General features: G+C 47.1%; 1 protein-coding gene across 1 annotated transcript; it reads right to left on the bottom strand.

The window, feature by feature from the left end:
• Window positions 1–4,056: 4,056 nt before the first annotated feature.
• On the bottom strand, window positions 4,057–23,631 carry LOC125758826 (uncharacterized). The gene is made up of 6 exons (XM_049416472.1): window positions 23,571–23,631; window positions 23,428–23,503; window positions 20,689–20,828; window positions 8,228–8,407; window positions 4,950–5,010; window positions 4,057–4,206 (listed from the first exon to the last, which is right to left on the bottom strand). Exons 2-6 carry the CDS (start codon window positions 23,473–23,475, stop codon window positions 4,057–4,059), a joined length of 579 nt encoding a protein of 192 aa, XP_049272429.1. The 5' UTR covers window positions 23,476–23,503; window positions 23,571–23,631.
• Window positions 23,632–25,939: the final 2,308 nt, after the last annotated feature.

The raw sequence follows: 25,939 nt of genomic DNA, 5'->3' as shown, positions 1-25,939 counted from the left end.
GGTCTGTAATCAAGACAGGTGACAGATTACACACGGCCTCCATAGTAACTTTCAGTGAAACTTAACAGATTTTTGCCTTTGCGTGGCCGCTCAGCAGAAACACATGCAAAAATAGGGAAGTGTAACAAGAGGTTCACTTTGCACGCATAGTTAGAGAGAAAGTAGTTCATGCAAGTTTCATGCACAGCATATCAAATGTAACTTGACATTCATCTTAGTGACAACCTTATTGATTGTATATTAACCCACCCCTTATGTAATACCCCCTCGGGGGTCTTTAAGGCAATACAGATGAATCAGTGAATTCAGTGCCTAAAAATAGAGACGGGAAAATATATTTTGTAGAGAGTCTATAAAAGAGATGACTGTTTCTGGGCATGCAATGTCGCACTTCTTATTCGTAGGCGATCATAGCCTTCATTCGTCATAGCCCTCATTCATCGATCATGACAGACCTACAGTTTTTCAGTTCTGTTCAGACCCGCGTGTTCTCTGACACCTTTTGATGCTTTCGTGAATCAATTAGGCACACAAAATGTATTAACTAGGCTTATTAGGATGGTCCTGGAGAGAAGGGAATTGTTCCGTCCTAAAGGCATAAAGTTTTCACTTAGGCTGCAAAGCAATATCTGCCGAGAGGTTTTTTGTAGCCATGTTTATGGCTGATGTCAAGGTAGACACACCTGCTGTGCGCTTAGAGCGTACCGCTTCCCAGGTCGAAACATGGCGCTGCTGCTCACTCCGCCCGTGAACTGTCCCTGCTGGTGCAAGAGAGCCGACATGATGGCCTCCTTAGCCGGAACTCCTTCAAGCTCGGTTGCGAGCCTGAAAGTGACGCCTGCGCAAGAAATATTGTAGGAACGCATTAAAATGACTGAACTCGTAGGATCTTATTGCGAGAAGAGTCGTGCACAGACGTGGAGCAAGGAAACGGTGACACTTCGGAGACAGTGGTGACTTCATGTGTGAGGGCGCTGGTTATCGCGATTGATAACTTATGTTAGGATTTCAAGTGTCGTCTATGAATGCTCACCCGGCGATATCTGTGACCACGCAATTATGAAATGTAATCACCGCGAGCATGTGTAGCGTATTTTTTAAATGCTCCAGCGCGATGCGCGCCAGCGGAACATTTCACATTACTCGGCACCTCATGTCGAACGTTGACACACGTGCCAACGTTCGAGATGCCACAGAAGTAGAAAGTAATATTTATTGCTGAGAGAGCACGAGATGATGGGTTAAAAAGCACCTCTTTATTCTGCTACACTTCACTATAAGGTCCGCCAGCTCAGACAGAATTATCGCGAATCAGTGGGCTAGGGTAAATAACACAACTAACTGTTTGACTTATGAGTACAAAAATACGTTCATCTTTGCATCAACCATCGTGAGTGAAAGCTGCTGTCATTTCCTCTCGGACACTCGCGTGGCCTTCAGATCTGTATTACTCTGCATGAACGTCGCGCAGTACTCACTGTATTTCCAGGGCTCTCCACACGTACGATACGCTTCAGAGTGCGTTGGGTCCATTGTGTAGCACACGCCAGTTTTGTAGTAGGAATACTCGATGTACCACCTGAAGTGAGGGAGCACAACATAACTGTTTTAGCCAAGACGGTGGTCGCACTGCGCACTCTTGACCAATCTGTTGAATTTGCTGGCCATCAGCGCAGGCGTGGCGTTTTTTTCATTGTCCTTCTTACCTGTATGTTGGAAATTTGTGATGTAACATGGTCGATGTTGTTATCGTTCTATCTCTCATGTGCACGGCTTTCTTTCCTCCTTTTCTTCCCCTTCTTCTTCAGTGCTTCATGTGTAACTGACATAAGGTGATTATGCGTTTTCTGCCTTGCTTAATAAAATAGGTTCATTAACATGATTATTTTTATTATTACTTCATGTAACCCTTTCTACCTATTCTATATATCTGTGAACGTGTGTATCGCAATGTCTGTAGACCCTCTCAACCCCCTCTTGCAAAAATTTCTGAAGGAATTAGCAATATCACGAAATAAATAAATAAATAAATAAATAAATAAATAAATAAATAAATAAATAAATAAATAAATAAATAATAACGTGACACCGACAACTGTTAACTGAAGTCCTGCAGTACCGTGAACCGCGTTGGATATGTAGAAATAAGCTCACATGCCCCACTGGAGACACTAAGGGACATATTTTATTTATTTTATTTAGAAGTGCCTTACAAAACTATCATGGGGTAATTTGCAGGTGAGGTGGTACACGGAATACACAAGAACTAAAACACACCACCAGCCTAACAAAGCAAAACATCGATTAGCACAGCATGATATAAATTAATCCCAGAACAAAATACACGTTACATTAAGGCAGTAACAGTAGCATTCAAAGTTCACTAAGCAGAAATGAGAGCGCAACAACGAACACATAGAAAGCATTGACTCAACGGCAACAATGCTTGCTACAGAGAGCGGGAACTGACCGAAGATCGTTTCCACGTATTGCTATAATAATGTACAATACGTGACGCAAAATTCCCCCATGCGCTCGCTCAAGACGTTCTTCGTGTGCGTGCGTGCGTGCGTGCGTGTGTGTGTGTGTGTGTGTGTGTGTGTGTGTGCGTGCGTGCGTGCGTGCGTGCGTGCGTGTGTGTGTGTGTGTGTGTGTGTGTGTGTGTGTGTGTGTGTGTGTGTGTGTGTGTGTGTGTGTGTGTGTGTGTGTGTGTGTGTGTGTGTGTGTGTGTGTGTGTGTGTGTGTGTGTGTGTGTGTGTGCGCATTCAAGGTTCTTTCTTTGAACAGAGCTTCAGATCAGTGTAGCTCTTTGTGATGATTTGATGAAAATAATTGCTGATGTGAAAACAGCGTAAGTACCGCTGTCTGCGTGAGAGGTCACTGCCGATCTTGTCTCTGCAGTTCTGAAGCTGTTCGCGAAGCTGTTGACATGAAAAGAAAAACATTGCATGGCTTAGATTGGAACTTTTTAATTACATTCCTCGTTTCATTGAAATTGCCCTGAAACGCGACAAGTCGTCTTCAAATGGTCCTCGGCTTGTCGGGCGCAATGCCGGTTACCCGACGTCTTCGTTCAGTACAGCCTTGACGCCTGTCTGCTGCGCCGTGTCAACGTAATGTGCGGTGGTTCGGTGCGCCACCGAACTGAGAAATCACAGACTCTTCCACTTCACCCGCTGGAACCTTCGCTAAATTGGGCATAGACTTGCCACACCATTCTGACACTGCCACAGCAGACGCAACCCAGCAAGCCCACTCGACTGGATTAAATCTATCGCTTGCTTATCACGTGACTAGGACCTTCTTCTGCTTTAATTTTTAATGATTAGGCTTCAAGATTATCACGTGACGCCCTCTCCGTGTTTTTGCCTTCCTCCATGGTTGAACCCAACGGCACGCGTATGCTCCGGCTCAATCACAAAGGCGGCGCCGCCCGGCGTGTCACAACCCTAAAAGGAGGGACGCGGTACTATCGAGGCACCCTAGCGCACTGCGTGAATTCAACGACACTTGGCAAGTTTTCACTCGAAACGGAAAAGAACAGCTCACGCGAATGGTCGGTGCATTGATAAGCGCACCCAAGTTCAACACGTGGCCACCGACGTAGCATCTATAAAGGGAGCGCGCCTTTCCTTCCTGTATTATATGGCTATATAATTGACGTCGGCTGCATCGCATTGTACCTTCGACCGCGCATCGGTAACCTGGTCACGTATGACGAAGTCATATGTGCACACACAACACTGTGGCGGCAGTGCTACTTCGATTTACCCCAATACTTGAGATGCATGCTACCTCGACGACGAAATAGTATACTATGTGTAAAGTGTTGTCCGCATAAAGGGAGGTGCGTAATTGTCCGCCTTATCAGTTTGCCTTCAACACAACTCGGCAACACCACTTTGCAACATCCCTCTGGGGCATCAACCTATAGGCAGAAGAAACGCCTTCGTGTTTTTGTCTCATAAGAATGTGCTAAGGGATCCTCTACAACTTTTTACTCATTAGATGTATGGAGCTCTCGCCTTAATGGCATAACATCAAAAGTGGGAACACTTACATGTTGGTGCAATCAAACGACTGACAGGTGTCAGCGGTTGTCTTCATGTAGCAGTGCAGAACGAGGCTCTCGATGGGGTAGGAATACTTTATCATGTCCTTCATGATGTGTAGCCGGTTGTTTAAGATCGCTTCTTGGAAGTAGGACTGAAAAATTCGCCATTTAGAGTGCAACCACATCGTGTGCACGTCACACGCATTCACATTTCCCATGTTCATCTCCACATTTGAGATGTACATACCGAATATACATGTCCTAACACAAATATTAACAAAAAGCGTGTTTTTAATAAATGAGAACCTTTCGAGTTCCCATGAAATTTAGTAATGAAATTTATTTTGACTTCAGTATTAAAGTATCATAAGCCTCAATTACGCTTTCCCTTTTCCAGCTTGATTTATTCCGTCGTCCTAACCTTTCGCCGCGTAATGTCTCTGCTATAACATTCCTAACATAATAAGAAGTTGGTCGACACAGACGGCGTGAAAATTGTTTTATATTATTATTTTATTGCACTTGCAACTATACCACTGCAAAGTTCCTTAGGATAATTCAGCTCTTTATTTCCTGACTTTTGATACTTCTACTTCTGTAAACAGCGGCATTACGCAGTAAAACCTGTTAACTCTGAAATGCTGCAGCATCGGTCGAAAACGGAAAGTATACGTCAGCTTGTGACACATAACATTTCGATTCCCTCCTTATCATCCAGTATTGCATTTTAACAATGGCTGTTTACACGTTGTCGTATATACATTAAGTATTTGACCTCAGTTAAGTGTTTCCTGACTCCTGGGGCGTCGTTATTGTTCCTAGTAATCCTAGCAATCCAGACCTAGTAATACCTAAACGTGTAACGCCAACTGCACATGTAACAGGTAAGTCGTACCGTGTCCAAGGTGGCACATCCTTTTCCGGTGTGTTCCCAGCAGATCCGTGACAGATTAACCCTGCGCATGCAAACGAGAATGTACAGCGCAACAAGTCTTCAATAACAATAAAAGATCAAAAAGTCTTGCACATCATTGGGAAGGTTAAGGTTACACAACAATGCAGTCGATCTGATGACAAATGACGGGGGACACAGTACTCTAACGCCTTCTGATATTTTCATTCTATCGTCCACGCCAGTTTGCCAGCTCCAGCTACCATGCTTGAATAAGCAAGCTTCCATAAAGACACGTTGAGCGATGTCGAGACCTTTTTGAGAACGTTAGAAAGTGCTTTAAAATAAATGAATACTTTTCGCACGTATTAATTGGGCTGCTGGTACTTGTAAATCAGGTGACTGCTTCGTTTTGCTAGAACGTTCTTCAGTGTTGAAGCGTGTTGGATTCCTATAGGGGCGGCAAGGACGCTTGCTACACCGGATTCGCCTGGGCGTCGCCTTCACTTTCCTTTTTATTATATAATTTTAGCCTTTTTCTTTCTGTTGCCTATGAGCACCAAAAATGTAATAAACTTCGCTCAAGACAAGCTTACGTGAGTGGCGCCACCACCATAGTTCCGGCGACGGCCGCTTTCCAAGTGATGGCCAATAATCCGGCAGGCACTGAAAATCTTTGCTCTCGCACTCGTCAGTGTTTCGGACAGCCCCATCGCACACTCATCCCGCGACCACCGAAACGTGTGTTTGGCATCAAAGTTTCGCAAAGTTCGATATTTTCTTATGTGTACAGTCGTATAACTGTCCTGCAGAGGGCTTTTGTTCGAAATTCAGAAAATTTAATAAAGCCTTCATAGAAATACGTGTTATCATTCCATACTTGTTTTACACCGCAGATACAACGCATTCATGTAGGCAAGATATATTCATATTTTGCATGCACGGATGCGTATACCCTGTCTCACAAGCTGGTAGCAGCAGGATGGAAGCTACAAGGTGTAAAAAAATTCACCATATACGTAGTACCTAGTGTGAATTCTGAGCGCAGCTTCGTGTTGGGGCAACACCAACTGTGAAGTTTTGGCTATGCGCAGTTGTAGCAACGCAACAGGGGCGTAGCCAGAAATATTTTTCGGGGGGGGGGGGGTTCAACCATACTTTATGTATGTTCGTGCGTGCGCTTGTATGTGCGCGTGTATATATACGCAAACAAAAGTGAAAAATTCCGGGGGGAAGCTTGAACCCCCCCAACCCCCTCCCCCCCCCCCTCGCCTGGCTACGCCCCTCCAACGCAACATTCGTTACATATTGTCATAGAAACTGCCAGCGCTCGAGTGCTACGCACACCACTCTGCTTTGCAGGCGTCACGAACCAAGTGAGACGCCGACAGCCCGTTACGACAAGCGAAGCCAGCCGCAGTCCACGTGCCAGCCCTGCATGCGTTCGAGCTCCCACCGGGGGCCCAGCGCGCGTGACGGAGGAAGAAAGCGAGGTTAGAGGCCAGTGGATCGTTATATCGACAGACTCCGCGTTCGCTCTCTTTCGTCCTCGTTCGCTCTATCTGTTACGCCGACGCCAACGGCGACGCCGCTCAACGCAGGGAACGGGCACCTAAGAGCTGCGCTCTCAAAGCAACATGTTTGCGCAGCAAAACATAGCTGTTTGTGATTGCATTATAATTGCCAAGGTCAAGACAACTGCGTTTGTTTGCACGTGCTACGTCACAGTCATACGTGATACGCTAATCACGATTCGCATGTACGTCGTATGCATTTATTATTGTAGCATACCGCCAGTAATTGCAGTGGCGAAACAACATGGCAGCGCCCATCCAGACACTTCTATCCCACATTGCGTTTGGTACTTGCCCACTGTTTTGACATCAATAAAAAAAATGATGGAATCGGCAATCACTCTGCGTCATCTCCCGCTGAGAGCTAAGTATCAAGTATGTTTTGCCATTATTATTCAGATCAGCTGTGTGTTCAGCCACGCCTGCTCAACCTTGTCTCCGAGAGTTGAATGTATCTTGGCACCAGTGTAATGTAGCCACGAATACATTGCTGTCGAAGCGTCAGGACGCAAATATAATGCAAATACAAGCGTCGGTATCGAACTTACCGGCAACACATTACATGACCACGACATTATAAATCCGAGGTGGAAGGAACCAGCTTCGACGAGTTCTGCCATGTTATTTCTTCCGTGTGAGCTCAGACGCAATGAAGACATCGAGCATACGACGCGGCGCCGATCGTGAGGGAATTTCGCTCACCCTATTGGCTAAACAACCCCGTATCCTCCACAGCGCCGCAACCCGCAAGGGAAATCGACTATAGCGTATTGAGGCAACAGATTTTGAAGAACATTCACCATTTTTCTGGAATTGCACAGTGCTTTTATGTTAGCCTTTGAATGTTTGCCTGGTAGATTTTGCGCGATTATTGTCGCTAGGTGATTGAAGCACTGCATCATAGCACCTGTGGTAGTTTTTAAATACGAAATGTAATAAACACCATGAAAGAAAACAAAAGTGGGTGTGTAGCATAGTGGGTAAGACACTCGCCTCCGAGCTGGGGGGCCCGGTTTCTAACCCGAGCACTAGAGTGAAAATGTACTTTTTTTTACTTTTATGGCGCTGATCGTCTTTCCTGACAGATGCACGTACAGACGATAGTTATCTCATTGAGTCGGCATAGAAATGCTTGCGCGTTTAATAGTGCTGTACGATTAAACGACATTAATGAGTTAAAGCATAGGCCAGCCGTTTCCTTAGGGCCGGTTAGCTCGAAGACACCTTGGTGTCAGTCAATGAGAACCCCATAAAAAAGGCTACGTCAGACGCGGAAGCCTATTGGTGCAACAGCGAAAGTCCAAGCGCGTGTCCCGTGGCTGCGACATAAATACCGAGGTTGTCCCAATGGCAGCGACCAAGATAAACAAACTAGTCCGCTTCGCATATACATCATTGCTTACAACGTAAGTCATCGTTGTTTACAGTGTAAGGTTATAGCTAATAATACATCATCGTGGAACATCGTGTACAAGTGCAGCACATGCGACAAAATACTAAGGTAGCCTTTAAATAAACCTAGCTTGATGCATCGTCCATTCGTTCATTCATGTTTAGTGTAAAGTATCTTAATGCATTTTTTCGGCCTGTTTGAGCAGTATAGAGATACCGTCAGTGTGAGCTTTGGGTATTTCCTTGTGTTTTTAAAGATTAAACATTTTCTCTAGAAAATTTTCATTATTGCACAGGAAATGGAGCGAAACGTACGCTTCCTTGTTGCAAACGGTGACGGCTGGAAAGTGCGTCCCCTCCATTGAGTTCTGCAGGAGTGCCACGGTCGTCTCGAAGCGTTGGTAGTTACTGTAGTCCAGGTGTATCATGTACGCACAAGCGGCAAGGCTGGTGCTGTACGCCACAGCGCGCACAGCCTCCAGCACGCACAAGAGGCTGCAACAAAACCATCGTGCACTTAAAGGCACTGTAACAGCGCGCACTAAAGACAAACACATTGACAGAAAGGTGCATATCTAGAAAAATTGAAACTCCTCTTGACGACAGAGTCACTAGAAGAAACAGTTTCAGAGTACCACATTCATTTTCTTACCCTCTCATTGGCACATATCAGTCACGTGGTTCCAAGCACCGGCTGGAAAATACTGCACGGTATGCTCTAATTGTGCGCATGCTTAAAGGGACTGTCTACCGCTCGGAAAAAATTTTCTGATTGTGGTGAAAATGAGAAGATCGTTCGTCACATCGGCGGCATCCAGCATGCATTTGCCCCATAAAAAAATAATTATATTTTTAATTTCATGTTACAAATCGTGAAAGAATGACCGCTAGCGTCACTCAACAGCGATGTGGTCAATCTACTCGTAGGACAAGAAATACTCGCAGGCAGACCCATTTTGCTTGAAAACAAACATTTATAACTTGAAATTCTTTTTTGAGCACTTGAGGCAGCTTTCGGTTGCGTCAGAGAATAATTTTTCTTTTCTCACGCATCCAAAATGGCGCCAGATGGCGCTGCTTGCGGCGCCGTTTTCGATTTCGTCTGCTTAAACTCATGCACTATGCCATGCGGCCCTCCGCGCTGGTCGTACTGTGCCGCTGTATTGTTGTTAGGATGTCTCACATGTGCTGCGCTGTGAAGGCGTGCATTTATCGTCTCTTTTTGATGAATCAACGTGGCTTGGATTGCGGCAGCAGTGCTAAAATAAACGCATAGACAGCGATTACAGCAAAACAAGTGTTCTGTAATCGTATAATAAGGCTTCATTTAACCGCTAGCGCGCTGAAAAGTACTGTTACATTCATTACATTAGTGTTCAGCTAAAATAAAATAATCCTACAGAAATCACATGTGCTTTCGGTTTCAATTTTTACCGGCGCTACATCATCGCGTCCACCAACCAATGTTGTGGGCATGTTTCAGGCCAATGGAAGAAGACCGAATGCAGATCGAAAGATTGTGTTTTAAAAATTTCTACTGACTTTCGAGAGAAACCGCTGCAAGGTCGGACAATGCAAACGGTACGCTTTCGATTGCAGTACAAAACAGAAAAGCGATGAAGGACGGTAGACAGTCCCTTTATTATGCCAGTGCACTATATGCCAGTAAGCATTAATGCAAGGTGGCATGTGAGTTTGAGGAGCTTTTTCTTTTTAGTGGCGTCTCGTCATGAAGAGTGTGCCGCAAGACCATCCCCTGTGCAGCAGGCTGCCGAAATAGCCCATCTGTAGGCACACCATTGAGTAATTATCGCGTCTCTTTTCAGTGTAAATATCACGTGATCATTTTAACCGTCCTTATATAAGCGTGGGGCCACAATGAAAATTTCAGCTGCTATTGTCAGCTTCGTGTTCGCCTTCATTTCTACCATCTTCGCTTTTCGTTTCTTTGGCGCTGCTTGCCACAAGAAAGGTCATGAGGTGAGACATGAGCTGATGAAGAAGGCGGCACAATCAGGACCGCACGGAAACCGCACTTCTATATTGACGAAGTCAGTAATGGGCGCCTACGTTAAGCTTCGCTTGCCCCCATTTTCCCGATTGGGGAAGGGCTCCTGAAAACTTTCATCTCCAACGAGCTTATCGCAACACGTCTTTCCTTTTCTAAATTTCCACCTTGGTTACTCGACGGCTTTTTCGTCATTGCCTCGTAGTAGGAAGGTGGCACTAATCGAGGAACAAGGAAAGAAGATTATTTTAAAGGCTCGTTTTTCGTTGTTAGACATAATAACTAACAGCCAATAGTGCAACGGGAAGTATAGGAGGTGTATTTTTAACAATTAGGATATAAATGTGAAGAAAGTAAAGCGGACGAAAAGATTAATTGCCGCCGGCAGGAACCAAACCTACGACCTCAGGATAACGCGTCCGAGCATTGGACGCGTTATTTGAAAGTCGCAGGCTCGGTTCCTGCCGGTGCCAAGTTATCTTTTCGTCCGCTTTACTTTCTTCACATTTACATCCTAATTGTTAAAAACACATCTCCTATACTTTCCGCGGCATTATTGTCTGTTAGTTCTCATTAATATTATGTCTAAACCTAGGAACAGTCACTCAAGCAATGAAGCAGGCTTTACGCAAGCGTTAACACAATACCGCCAATGGGTTCCAAAAAAGTACATTTCTAAAGGCAAGTGAAAACGAGCTTTATGGAAGACCCCGTTAAGAGTTTGTAAGGGATTTTATCGAGATGTCTATATCCCTTGCGCAACTTCATCCCTGGAGCGAGCGTCGTGCGCCCGCGCTGGCTGTTGTCATAGGCCAAGTATCTCATCGACACTATACTGCGCGTCAAGCAACCATCATCCTCGGTGAGACTGCTTTACGCCGTGAGCGTACCTGAGTTTGAAAATAGCGAGTTGTTGGGCTACTTGGTTGAACATTTTGCGAAGGGAGGAGAACCACCAATACACAAAAGTCGCGTGGTGGGAAGATTTTTCATCATCAAATCACTCGCAACTGAGCGACTTTCATGTCCTGTCTACTTTCTACCGAAACAACGTTGGCGTTTCCTTCCGTAAGATGATCTTGAGTGATAGTGTGTGTCATTAGGTCTGATGTGCCACATGTGCAGGAGTCGTTATGTTGTGTATATCCTGTGTTTCTGGGTTGGCGCTTATAAAGTTTTACGCAGAGGACAAGCTTCCCGCTTTTAAAGAGATGGTTAAATTCGAAATCGACGCCAGGCCACGGTGGTCTAGTGGTTATGGCGCTCGACTGCTGACCCGAAGGTCGCGGGATCGAATCCCGGCCGCGGCGGCTGCATTTTCGATGGAGGCGAAAATGTTTGAGGCCCGTGTACTTAGATTTAGGTGCACGTTAAAGAACCCCAGGTGGTCGAAATTTCCGGAGCCCTCCACTACGGCGTCTCTCATAATCATATCGTGGTTTTGGGACGTTAAACCCCAGATATTATTATAAATTCGAAATCGACTTTTAATTTCACTAGATTTCCTAATTCCACTAATTTTACCTTTATGGTAGGACTGCGGAAACATACAAATAGCTTGCTGAGCCCACAACCACCTTTTTAAATGCATTTTCACAGCAGCAAGTACCATTGTTCCATAAATGATGTATGAGGAAAGCGAAAATGAGGGTTATATAAAAAATTCCGCAGATCTCACGCCCTGTGAGAATCGGTTTCATGCGAAGTAGGCAGCCAGTAGTTCTATGCTGCACTTTTTGGCTTTGAGCCAAGCGTTACGAGGTGGATCGACGTGTTTTTCTCAATGGAGGAGTTGTGTGCACATCGTGGGCTTACGACGCACGCCGACTGCACTGACGTTTAAATGGTAACTCATGGTTTGACGTAGTATCAGCACTCACGTTATAGCACAGACGTCTGTTTTATCGAAACGAAGTGCACGCTACGGTTACGTAAGTTGTGTATGATGTGAATATCATACGTAACTTTCGTTAGCGTGTTCCTCCGGGGTCGAGCAACGCTTGAATATAGCATGCTGAATCATAGGAATACAACTGTAATCTTTATTAGACTTCTCTAAAAATGCAGCCAACACTGTAACCACATTGACGTTAACCCGACATGGCGCCTGTGTATAAATGTAGGTGTACACATGTACTGTTTATTGCTTCCCACTTGCTGCTTTGTTATAAAATTACATAGCCAGCAGTACAACCACAATTGACGTTGCACCGAAATTACGCCTTCATAGGGTCTTTTTCCAAAGCAGTTTCTAGAGATGGCTCTGTGGTAGAATACCCGACTGTCACACAGAATGCTTGGGTTCAATTCCTGCTGGAATCCTACTTTTTATTCCTTGCATTCCTCGGCTCAACGTTGCCGGTGTCCGTTTTTCTTAACGTTCTCGCATCTAAATTACCAATGTCTGTTCTCGGCGTTCCTGAGTAGATATCACCTATGAAGCATACCCGTATATACGGGTATGTGCCACACGTGTCTGAAGGAAAGGGTTTGACGACGTATGCTACAGGATTTTCACGTTATTCATGTTATGACCAGACACTCATATTTGTCAAACTTTCTTAAGCTCCCATGCCACTTTTGGTCTACACTAAGTTAAGGAGGCGATCACGAGAGCACCTAGAAGTAGGCGGCTAGATAGATAGACAGATAGAAACGCTCAAAGTGTCTTGGTTTCGCTCAGACATGCTTCACATCTAAAATTTTTTAACAGTTAGACAATACCTAAGATGGCACGCTGGGTCAGTGATCAGAGCTTCTTTAGTATCCTCTGAAGACATGGTGGACAAAAATGCACCACCACACCGACGGCGTTATATATTGACGTCACTTTGACTTAACAATTTGTGACGTCATCAATTGACATCGTGGATTCTTGAGAGGTTGGCCGTTTCCGAAGGCAGTGCAACACTATGTGAGGTGAAGAAGGTTTGTTTTGCCGCGGAAATTTGTATATTTTTTAGGCGAAAAAATTTCTTTTTGGTGAAACTAACTTCGAAATTACGTACCGTATTCGGTTAAAACCTGTGCATAGAGTAAATTTTATTAAAATCGGTAGTGGGGACCGGAACCTCGTGCTCGTTGTCATATGGACACACCCTGCAGCTGCTTCGGCTGTGGGTTGCACTGTCGAACATGTTCATTCTTATGCACCTTGCAACCTCAATGTTGTGAACGCGATACCACTGTTGCACAATCGCGTATATGTGGGACAGATGAGGTGCTGCCTCAACTTGAGATTAAGAGAGCGCCACAACACACATAGAGGCACGGTAAGTTCACTTATCAGTAATTTACCAGCAATGTGGCTGTAAGCGTGCTCTGGCTCCACATCGTTTTTTTTAGGCACATGATCCGAATGACCCGTGAGTTCGGTCTGCACACCTCTGAGAGCATCGCAATATGGGTCAATCAGACTTCTGGGGCTCTTCACGAGGAAAAATGGCGTATCGAGAGCAATAAGAGCGAATGAAATGTATGTTGGTGTGTAAAGGTGGTGTTCAATGCAAGTGTTTGCCTTTCGCGCATGCACTCAATCGATTGAACTTTTTTAAATGCGAAGCATTTCTTAGCGAACCTCTGGCAGTTTGAGCGTTTCTATCTACGTATCTATCTACTATCTATCTATCTAGCCGCCTACGTCTGGGCGCTCTCATGATCGCCTCCTTGACTTGGTGTAGACCAAAATTTGCATGGGAGGGTAAGAGGATTTGACGAATATGATTGTCGGATCATGACATGAATAACGTTAAAATCCTGTCGCGTACGTCCTCAAACCCTTTCCACTAGACACGTGTGGCACATACCCGTTTACCACGGGCCGCGGTGTACAGGTATGCGCCACAGGTGATTGACAGTTTATATCTACCCAGGAACGGCGAGAACAGACATTGGTACTGTTACGTTGCGGGGTTGTGGGGTTTTCCTTGGGAAGAACCACACCGCTCGGCTGCTGGGTACGAACTGCTTTATTGCCAAAAAACGGCGCCTGCTCGCGAAGGCGCGGTCCGTGCGCGGCGTCCCTCGTGAAGGGGAAAACGCAACCCGATATGCCTTGTCGCTCTGGCCGCGCGGCTGAGTGACCGGAAGCCGGTGCTTGCGAGTCCCGGAGCGGCGGTACGCCTATTTGCCGGGAGCGGCAGTGCGTCGCCTGTAGAACATCACATCCCTCCCCTCTTAGATGGAGTCCCCGTAGCGGTCTGGGGGCTGGCGATGTCGTTGCGGACGTGATGTCGTTGTCGTGTCCGGCTGCGTCGCTGGTTGTTGTGGTCCTGGCTCTTCTGTTAGGCTGAATCCTGATGAAACAGGGGAATCTGCTGGTGGATCCAGCATGTACGGGGCCGGCACGGTAGCTTGCCGAGTTGTTGCGAATTGCTCTCCGTGCTCGCTTTCTATGCGGCTTTCCGCCTGACTCTTCTCGACACCGGGTTTTATGTGGTCTAGGTGCCTTCGAAACGTTCCCGTTTCACATTTAATCATCCAAGACCTGTGTCCGAGCCTCTCCGTCACCGTTCCCTCCATCCATGCAGGGCTGCCGATGAAATTCCGGATGAATACCGACTTCCCCACAGAAATTTCCCTCGCGGAGTTGTACCCCCTGGTGTTCGAGGGTGTTTCCTCAGGCGGCTGGGGCTGGAGTTTTGTGAGCGCGGTGACCATGTCGCGCCCGAACATTAATGCGGCTGGTGTTTTGCCCGTTGCCGTTGATACGGTGCTGTGCTGCTTAAGTAGGAACCGCGCCAGCCTGCATGCAAACGTTCCTGTTTGGTTCTTGGCTAACGCCTGTTTTGTTTCGAACACCATCCTCTCTGCCTGGCCATTAGTGGCGGGATGGTAGGGGGCGCTTGTGACATGTGTAACCCCGTTCTTCTTTAAAAACTCCTCAAATTCTGAGGAAACAAAAGACGGGCCATTGTCCGTCACTAGCTTTTCGGGGAGCCCAAACGTTGCGAAAAGGTTTCGCATTTCCTCGATCAATGTGGTAGTCTGGATGTTGCGCATACAGCGCACCTCCAGCCACTTGGTGTACGCATCGACCACCACTAGCAACATCCTCCCCTCCACAGGGCCAGCAAAGTCCGCATGAATGGTGTGCCAAGGTGTCGTTGCGCGCTCCCACTGAGGCATAGGTGCCTTGCCTGGTGCCTTTTGGTGCTGGCGACATATTACACAGTTCCTTGCCACTTCTTCAATATCGCTGTCAACACCTGGCCACCAAAAGTAACTTCTAGCGCAGGCTTTCATGGCGACAATTCCTCTGTGGTTTTCGTGGGCCAGGCCCAACACGCACTTTCTCGCTTTTGCAGGAATGACCACCCTGCAGCCCCTAATAAGGCAGCCCTCCTGAATAGAGAGTTCGGCCCCGAGCTTTCTGTATGCTGCAAACTCTCCATTGGCAAGCTTGCGAAATTCGCCGCTTCCGACAGCTGCCTTCACTCGAGACAACACTGGGTCTTGTCGGGTCATTTCAGCAAGTTGGTTTGGTGCTAGTTCAAAGCTTGGCGTGGAAACCAACATGAGCACGTCTCCTGGCGGATAAGGCTCATCGACCTGTGCTGGCAGCGGGAGCCTGCTGAGAGCGTCTGCGTTTTGGTGTTTTTGGCCTGGTCTGTACACCAAATTGTAATCATAGGTGGCTAGCTTGAGGCACCAGCGAGTCATTCTAGGCGATAGTACCGACGGCACTTGTTTCTTTTCGCCCATGATACCAATCAGTGGCTGATGGTCTGTCATTACCGTTACGTGCCGACCAGCGATGTACTTGTGAAAATGGCTGACACCGTATACTATCGCCAATCCTTCTTTGTCAAGCTGGGAATAGTTCTTTTCCGCGCTTCCCAATGTTCGCGAAGCGAATGCTATGGGTGCCTCTCGGCCAAGAGCGTCTTCCTGAGCCAGCACCGCACCGATACCGTACGGTGACGCGTCTACGGACAAAAGAAGGGGCTTGGTTTCATCGTAATGAGCCAGTACTGTGCAAGTGCGGACCATATGTTTCAGTTCCTCGAAGGCGGTTTCGTGCTCCGATTTCCAGTTCCAAGGCGTATTTTTCTCTAACAGTTTGTACAGCTTGGCTGCGACATTTGCCCTGTTCCTTAAAAAGCGGTCGTAAAAAGATATCAACCCAAGAAAAGCTCGGAGCGATGTTCTGTCAGTTGGTTGTTGTGCCCGAAGTATGGCCTCGATTTTGCTCTCGGTGGCGTGCACCCCATTGGCGTCAATTCGGTGTCCCAGGAATTCAACTGACGTGATGCCAAAGTGGCACTTATCCTTCTTGAGGCGTAGGCCTCTCTCGCTTAGCCTTGTTAAAACCTGGTCAAGACGATGTGCGTGCTCAGAAGCATCTTTCCCGCTGATAATAATATCATCAAGGTAAACACTCACCCCGGGAATTCCGGCCAGTGTTACCTCCATCATGCGCTGGAAGATGGCAGGTGCGGCGGATACTCCGAACGGGAGCCGATTCACTTTAAACAGTCCCTTGGTCGTGTTCACCGTGAGGAGCGCTGCTGTTTCGTCGTCGACTTTCAGCTGTTGGTAGGCTTGGTACAAATCCAACGTCGAGAAGAGGGTTCCGCCGCGCAAATTCGCGAACACCTCCGCTGTAGTTGGAAGAGGGTAGGAGGCCTTCTTCGCTGCTGCGTTAACAGTACTCCTGTAGTCACCACACACACGCAATGTTCCATCATTTTTCCGAACGAGGACCAGTGGTGTCGCCCAGTTGGAATGCTGTATCGGTGAGAGGATGCCCTGATGTTGCAGGCGATCAAGTTCATCTTCCATAGGCCCTTGCAGGGCAAGAGGCACAGGACGAGCCTTACAAAACTTGGGGCTTGCGTCTTCTTCCAATTCCAGGTGAATCAAGGGGCCTGTGTAGCCGTCAATGTCCTCTCTGAACACGTCTGGGTGTCGTGAGATGACTTCCCTGATCTCATCTGTTGGATGTTTCACCTGGTTGATTCCGTGGACCTGGATATGGAGAGGCGCGAACCAGTCCCGTCCCAAGAGGTTGCATCCAGCTCCTTTCATCACCAGCAACGGTAGCACGCAATCGTCCGACTTAAACTTCACCCGAACATGTGCGGTTCCCAGAACACGCAGTTCTTCTCCCGACCAAGTGCGCAAGTCGAGTGGCTCCCTTGAAAGTTGTGGGGCGTTCCTTGGCCACGCTTTGTGGTAGGTCTCCTCGCTTATCAGGGAGCGTGCGGCACCAGTGTCCACTTCAAATTGCAGGGATTTTCGCTCCACTTCTACGTCTACCAGGAACTTGGGGCAGTGTGTGCGCCCATTTACTGCATGCAGCTCGTACGTGGAATCACTGCTTACAGTTTCATCATACGGTAGTGGGTTGACACTGTGCGTTTGTTGCCTGGGTTTTGCACGTGCTTGCTTTTCTTGCTTCTTGCGTGACATGCAGGCATCACCGATATGGCCCACTTTGGAGCAAAAACGGCACTCTGCTGTTTTGAATTTGCACGTCGAAGGCTCGTGCCAGCCATCACATCGGTAGCAACGGCGTCGGGAAGGCGGTTTCTTGTCTTCTTGCTTGTTGGGAGTAGCCTTGTTGATCTCTCCGGAGTTCGTTGCCGCTTTGATTCCCCGCTGCTGCCTTGACGCACTCTCCGCTGATAGGGCTATATCCAAAGCACGTTGGAAGGTCAGCTCCTTTTCTGCAAAGAGGCGCTGTTGGGGATGTTCGTCGCGGATGCCGCAAACGAATCTGTCTCGCAGCATTACGTCCTGTGGCAGCATTGTTGGGTTCCGTTGTGAAACGGGCTCTTGACTTCCCCCTGACGATGTCGATGTTGCAGGCGTAGCCGCTAGCACACCAAAGTTGGAGTCCACTGTCAAACTCCTGAGGGCTGCGACATAGCTGCTTATCGATTCGCCTGGGTTTTGGTCTCGTCGCTGGAACACGTACCGGCCGTAAAGCTCCGATGGTCTCGGATCGAAATGCCGCTGGAGAAGTGTGACCAGCTCGCTGAAGCTGACCTCTCCAGGGGTTTTCGGCGCGACCAGCGCACACGCAGTCTCGAAGGTGTCCGCGCCGCATAGCGTGAGGAGGAAGGCCCGTTTCTTCTCTTCGTTGCTGATGTCGTTCGCCACAAAGTAGAAGTTGACGCGCTGGATCCATGACGCCCAGGACTTTCCCGAGAAGGGCTCGATGGCGCCGTACATTCCTCCTGTAGCCATGGCCCGTAACCTCGAAGCTGCGCTCGCTTTACAATCCCATCCTCGTCGCCAGTGTTACGTTGCGGGGTTGTGGGGTTTTCCTTGGGAAGAACCACACCGCTCGGCTGCTGGGTACGAACTGCTTTATTGCCAAAAAACGGCGCCTGCTCGCGAAGGCGCGGTCCGTGCGCGGCGTCCCTCGTGAAGGGGAAAACGCAACCCGATATGCCTTGTCGCTCTGGCCGCGCGGCTGAGTGACCGGAAGCCGGTGCTTGCGAGTCCCGGAGCGGCGGTACGCCTATTTGCCGGGAGCGGCAGTGCGTCGCCTGTAGAACATCACAGGTACCCCAAATGCTAGAGCGCTAAGGAAAACCAACATTGGCAGCGTTGACTCAACGAATGGAAAGAATGAAAATTAGGATCCCAGCAGGAATCGAACCCAAGCATTTTGCGTGGCAATCAGGTATTCTACCACTGAGCCACGCCAGGTCTATAAACTGGTTTGGAAAAACAGCCTACGCAGGCGTAATAACGGTGCAACGTCAATTGTGGTTGTGGTGGTGGTGCTGGCTATCTAATTTTACAAGAAAGCAATAAACACTACATGATACTCCTACGATACAGGCGTCATCAGATTAACGTCTGTGGTTTCAGTGTTGGCTCCGCTTTTATAGCAGTCTAATAAACAATATGTTTGTATTTTTATGATTCAGCAACCTATATTGAAGCATTGCTCGACCCCGGAGGAATACATTAACGAAAGTTACATATGATATCCACATCACCGCACCGTAAGGTCCACTTCGTCCACCAGAACGACGCAGTGTCCTCTTCATTTCTTACGAAGCTGGGCGATGGCCTCATGCTGACCGAGGATGACGCCAGATTGATTGACAGCCGCTTTGTAGACTAGGCTACGTAGGCCACATACGCCCAGGTTGTCGACGAATACGACAAACCCCATCCACTGATGTTGGTCTACGTAGCACTATCCAGGCCTACCAGCCTCGACGGCCTATACCTCACCAACGCGAAGGATGGTTTCAGGTTCCGACATGTCGCCGGCTCTGTCGACAGACAATTTGTCGACGAAGTGACCGAGGCATCCACAAATTCCAACAGCTCTACTATACCACATACTTCACTACACATGGACCCCTCGTCACCACGATCACGACCGGATCCTGTAACAAGCATGACTTGCTGCTGGTGCTCACTGATCACGGTGATGATGCCCTTGTTCAAGAACTGTCAAGAACTTCTTCCACACATGCACACGGGTTCGTGAAACGTGCGTGCGTTCTCGGGACACGTATAAGCACTACATATCAGCTTACCGCTTCTAATGTTGGTAATACCCACGTTGCCATTGGCAGCCTTACCCAACCGTAAACAACTGGTTATATAACACATATGCGGCTCTTCAACATATATATATATATGTATATATATATATATATATATATATATATATATATATATATATATATATATATATATATATATATATATATATATATATATATATATATATATATATATATGTGCGTATAGAATTTATACAAATCTTTAGCGTCATTTTGAACGTGTCGCCAAGTAAAAAAAAGTTACGCTACAGTCAACTACCCGCCGCATGCTTCGCATAACATCGACTCCTACGGTACGTGGGATCTGCCGAATTTTTTATGTATATATTGCCCTTGTTTTGTTTTGTTTTGTTTTTATTTTATTTGAAAGCTTCATTGAAAGTCGGCGTTTGTTCTTGTCCTTGTCTTCCTATGTGCTTGCGTCTCCCTTTTCGCGCTGTGTTCACGGAGAGTCATTTTATTTCACAGCACTATATTATAATCTATGTTGCACAAACGGTCTCTCAACGAATTTTATTCACGCGGTAACGCATAGGATCACATGTTCGGCGAAAGAGCAAGGCAGGGAAAGAACGCGGTGTTGTGTATATATGTGATCACGTGAAAAAAACCCTAAGTCGTTATTTCCGCCGAGTTCTGTCTTGCTCTTTCGCCGTCCATGTGATTCTCTGCGCGACTGCGTGAATTATTTACATCCAACTTTGCAACTGTAATTGCAAAGAACAGCAACGAAAAAACCCGCCTAACTATTGAATCTCACAAGATCTCATGGCTCAAAGACAAATGCATCAGCATGCCATCCATCTCTTTATCAGCCAAAGAAATTGCTTATCTAACTTGTACGACACGTGCATGTTAAGGTTTCGCCTGTGCTTTGCTTTGCAATACGTAATGCGTGTTCAAATTTAATTATAAGTAAAGTCTCATTTCCCGCCAATGAATCGTTGTTACTTTGGGCTTCGTCTGTGTATCTGCGTTCCTTCTTGTGTCTCTGCGTTTTGTCCGCAACAGTCCTCATCCAACTAGCCCATAAGTCGTTCCTTTTGAACTTTATTCTCCTTTCAGTGCTCTACTTTTCACAAACAACATCATCGAATAGATGAACACAACTGACTAAAAACCGCTGCGCACAAAACAGGATCATCCTTGCTACTAGCCGCAGCCTCATCGCACTTTACCAGGAACACCAGCCAATCATTATTCCTATAGGTACACCAAAGAGACTTTACCTGGCCCTGTTTAACGCTGAACTCAGTCGGCGCCGCAGCGTGAGCAGCATCCACTTGGCGCCAAGGTACACGATCAGGTACAGCGACAGGCCCAGCCACAAGCCGAGGTAGCCGCCGATTATGCCCAGTATCTGAGTGCCCTGCGCAAAAACACGTTTGTTCCTGTTAGGAACGCAGCACATACACTCCAAGGCAATGCTACCCATACTGGAGTAATTGTTAGCCGTACCTGCCATCGGGCCTGCACAGCTTACATTTACGCTGCCAAGAAGCCATCATTTAGAGCTATGTGCCGTGTGCAAATCTGAAAGTCTAACCGTTTACACTCCCTTTCTAGACAGCGCGCCATGTGCGAACCCGGAAATTGGCAGTTTACACTCCGCTTCTATATTCTCGTTTGTCAACGGGGCGAGCCATCCCCACTGCTGGCTCAGTCGTGTTCGCGACGCCGTGCTGACGGGCGCCAAGCACGTTACAAATATTTGAAACACGTAAGAAGTATGCTTCGGTGCCCTAGACGTACAAGCACACCCACGTGAATGAGTGTGAGTTGCTGCTTATTGCGTTTTATGGCGTCAATACAGTGTAGACACACTGCGCCACCGCGGTGCATTTCTCCGGTGCAGTCAGAGCACTGTATCGTCATCGGCTCCAAATAGCGCCAGGCCGCCGCGGAACACGCAGAGCAGTAGTCAGAGTGAGCCGGAGGAGGAGCCTTCTCAGATCCCGCTGTGAACTCTCTTATGAGAAGTAGCGAAGCAGCGACAACGCACCAGTAAGACAACCTGTACACCTGCGCTGCCGCGCACTTTGTTGATGCCGCGGCTGATAATGTTGATGAGTTATGTCTGAGCCGTTCGTAATGGATGGGCAGCTTCAAACTACACACTCGTTGCGCAATTCACATGACTTGACGCCTGGTGCGATTATATGCATCTGCCACGCAAAAGATAACTTTCAATGAGTCTCCTCGGCCAACATGACTTTTGTATATAGGGTCTTTTCCCGAAGCAGCCTCAAGCACTAGCGCAGCTCTGTCGTAGAATTATTTACTGCCAAGGAGAACTGCTCAGTTGAAACCCGCCTCAAATCATTTCTTCGTCTTCTTTTTCTCGTTGTGCGCGATAGCTGTGAGACACCGGCGGCGGCAGACGACATCGCCACCAAAATCGGGTGTTATTGTGAGCCCTTAACAGGTTACGCTGTAAAAGACGCTACAGAGGCGTCGTATCGGGCTAGAGTTCAACTAAAGAGCTATGCACATATTGCGTGACAAAAGACTAGAGTTGCACCTGGCGTCACACTTTGTGCGATTCAACGCCACGGTGAATTGCGTAACGAGTGGATTGTTTAAAGCTGCTTATCTATTACCAAGGGCTCAGCCACCATTTATCCTCAACATAATCAGCCAAAGCATCAACAAAATGTGCAGCTGCGTACGTAAGTGCACATATTGCCTACAGACGCGTAGTAGGTAGTTCGCTGCTCTGCAATACGATGACGAATTAGGCCGTAGTGGGTTCTTCGCGCCTGTACTTCCAGTACGCGTCCTCAGAAAGTTCGCAATAGGCTCTAAAAAGGCCGATCCTCCGGCTCATGCTGTGACTATGGTGCACGTTCCACGCAGGGCTGGCGTTTTTCTGGAGCAGGCTACTTTTGTTTGTTCCATTTATCTTGCTACATTTGCTAACAGTTGCTTTCCAGTGCGTTGTTTTGAAAACACATGTGTGCCCTCTTACGTTATGAAATGGGGCCCTTAAGGTGTGTTAAATTGAATGAAATGAGCAGCTTCAGAAACAGAAGAGAAGTTAACAAGAAACACACAATGGATTCTTGAATCCTTGTCTTTGAGATATGCTCTTTTATGCCCTGGAGATTTCTAACGAAAGCACATGGAATCCTGGAACAACTGCAATGGTAAAGTACAGCAATAAAATGCGGACTTTCACCCCAAGATGGCAATGACGCTAGGCTGGCCGCGGCGCCCGTTGTTACGGCTCATCTTATGCAGAATATAAAAATCTTAACATCGCACGAACAATCGCCGCCTAACGACGCAGACAATCTTCCTGGAAAATGAGGACAGTAATGGTTCTTTCCCAGAACAGGGGATGATGCACAAATTGTAAAAGGAAGCATAGTCAAAGTCATAGACGCAATCAAGCTTTCTAATAAAGAAGCTAGCGCTTTATAGTACATGAAATATTGTGCTTTGCATGTTGCATATCCATGTATCCTATAGAACCCAAAATTTCACTACGCTAATAACGACGCGCAATATTTGTGTCAAAATATCCGACTATTTGGCTAACCGGTTCTTCAAGCGGAATATAGTAAATAGTCGGCCTTATAAGTAAGAATAACCAAATAACCAGTTTTTATATCCTGTTAAACCGGAAAAATGATCTGACAGTAATTTCCAAGCGCTCTGTTAGATATACAGAGACAGTCTCTCATGGAGCGTACGGTTAGGTCACTGTGAGGGACCAGTCAATCAGTGCGAGCTGGCGGACGTTCGAAAAGCTTCATCAACGTCCTTGAAAGAAACGTCTCCGCAGGATCATTTATTACAAGATATTCATATTTGAATGCTCCACTTGCATTTGGGTCGAAAATCTGCAAGTGTGATTGTATGCTTAGTGTATTTTTTTTCTCTACACTGCTCCTCGGTATGAAAGTAATCATGTGCGGACTTACAATTCAGCAAACGCGAAATTAAGCGAGCTGAAGGAACATCACCTTGATGAGGGGGATGATGTGCATGACGTCCACGGAGCGAGAAGTCATGAGGAGCTTGAGACGGATGTAATATTCTCTGCGGGGAAACAAGGGCGCCAGAATTAGCGAAGCGGCATGCAGCTGCACAGGCGACACAAACTTACCCTTCGTTTTCTGGGTCATAGGCCAGCCAAAATGACTGTTTCGTCTCGTAGATGTATTCTCTGCGAGAAAAAACTTATGGCGTTTTTTTGGCAGTTCATGCGAAGCAGTGCTTTGTGAAATGGTAACAACCATAGCTTCTCACCGAGCGCGTGAGCCAAAACTCCTACTGCGCTAATGCTAAACACAGGCGATCTCATACCAGAACATGCATTACTTCACTTAACCTGTTTGAAACAAATCAGTGTACGGATATAACGACCACTGTTTCGCGTTTTCACTTAACACACAACATGACTCAAATTGCGACAGATCACTATGTTATGTTTATAGCTTAGGGCTTCATCCAAAAGACGGATGCCGGCTCTCTGTTGTATACCGCAGAGGGCAGCCCAAAGAAATGTGCGTTGGTACACCCTTGAAATTTTTTAATAATATCGCACGGGCGTCGTCCCCTGGATACGGTAGTTTTTAATATCGACGAGGTGCAACGACATTAGGGACTTGACGATCGGCGTAATACCGGCTTTCTGAACACGCGATCGCACATATAAGGCTGATAATGCATATTTAAGCAAAACAGCGTAGCAGACGGCGCTGGCGCACGAGTGTGCTTTCCGAGCTTGCACATCATGTAGGAAATCTCGCTACTTCTCGCCTTTATTACGCGCTCCCATGTCCAGGGGTCACTGCTGGCGCGATATTGTTAAACACTCTAAGTCCAGCCCTAAATGTAGCGCTAATTCTGCTGTAATACAGCGCTAATAATTCGGTTAATATAGCGCAAATGTAGTTCTTCTGTAGGTCTTGGTGTAGTCCTGCGCTTAATGCAGCTTCACTACCGTGAAACCTGAGGAAGTGCGCAGCGCGGGCAACCCAGCGATTCCCTCGGCAATCGCGCGCTTGCCGAGACGGTGGTGCCCTCTCTTACGCGGCGCAGGTCTCAGCCGGATGTTTCAGAAGTGTTTTTCGCGATGTTAGATAAATTATTGAGATTAATTCTTGGTTATTTGTGTAGTTTATAATACTTTATACCTCGTCAGCTCATTCTGCCCTGGTTTTGAACATTCGTAGCCTTGTTTTACGCCTGTGTAGACCACTGCGTGACCATGCGGCATGAGAAAGAGGATGGACGACATGCCGCGCCCCTAAAATGCTACGCAGTTAAAAATTGCAAGGGGACGTGGTCACTGCCGTGACCTTCAATATCTGAGAACCAAGTTGGCAGATACGTGAGGCAAGGTGAAATCACGGCGACGTCGAGCGCACTGGATCAGTCATCCTTGCAGAAGATTGACAGTCCATCGTTGAGAACGATCGGGTCATTTTTATGGGCCAGCTCAAGAAAGAAGCCAACCATGTACAGTCAATATCTTGCCTCCCAGGACTGAATGATGCGCGTTGAAATCGCCTGTTAGAATATCTGGTCCAGGCTTTGCATCTAATACGTCCTGCAGTCATCCACATGAAATGCCGCTCGAGGTGGTATGCATGCTGCAATCATTGTAATGTCAAAATGCCATACTTCAACGTCACTTCCACATATTCATTTGATGTGTCAGCTGGCTGAGCGCCAGCATTTAGCATCAGATTACTCTCCGGGCATCCACTCCAATCGACGAGAAAATTAGACTGTATCCAGAAAGGCGAAAGTCGGTGCGCACTCGCGATCCTAATAAGCGATATCCGGGAAGCGGTGCACCTCTCATAGATCTGCGGGCACGTCGTCGTTGGCATAGGCCTTGCATCGCTTAGGGGTATTCTAGCAGCCGCCGTTGCCTTTCCCGTTCCCTAGTATTCTCTCGTCGTACGTACTCAGGGTCTTCGGCTCGCCGCCGTCGCTTCGCAGCCATTTGTTGGACTAACTGTTGCCTTCTTCATTTTTAGTGGACCACTGGTGAGGAGTCGGACGTAACCAATTTCAGTGGCACATACCCGTTTATGATGATGATAGTTTTTTGGTTCGGCGCACAAGGAACGATTTGCTGAACAGCTTCGCGGTTAAAACAATATTTCAGAATCGGCGTCCACATTTTAGTCATTCTGGATATTAGTGTCGATGCGTTTCTCGAAACCTGACGTCAAATCCTTTCAAGAAGTTAGCCATGTAGGAAATATAGGAACGGCCTTCTGTGAAATGGCAACGTTAGAACATTTTGTTCAAACTTAATACAGGAGAAATCCAAAATATCACAGCATATCCACGGAGTGAATGATGATGAGTGGGCGAAGCTGCGGAGGTTCATCGGTAAACCGTGAATCTTCCGTGAATTCTGCCAAGTACATCATCACCGACGTGAGATCGGGCGCGTTTATACTAAAGGTTCGATGAGTTATGACGACTTGCAGCTCACTTTAATTTTACATGTAC

Source organism: Rhipicephalus sanguineus, chromosome 6, assembly GCF_013339695.2.
Source record: "Rhipicephalus sanguineus isolate Rsan-2018 chromosome 6, BIME_Rsan_1.4, whole genome shotgun sequence".
Lineage (NCBI taxonomy): Eukaryota > Metazoa > Arthropoda > Arachnida > Ixodida > Ixodidae > Rhipicephalus > Rhipicephalus sanguineus.
The sequence above is the reverse complement of the archived record's forward strand: the minus strand, read 5'-3'. Positions and strand labels throughout refer to the sequence as shown.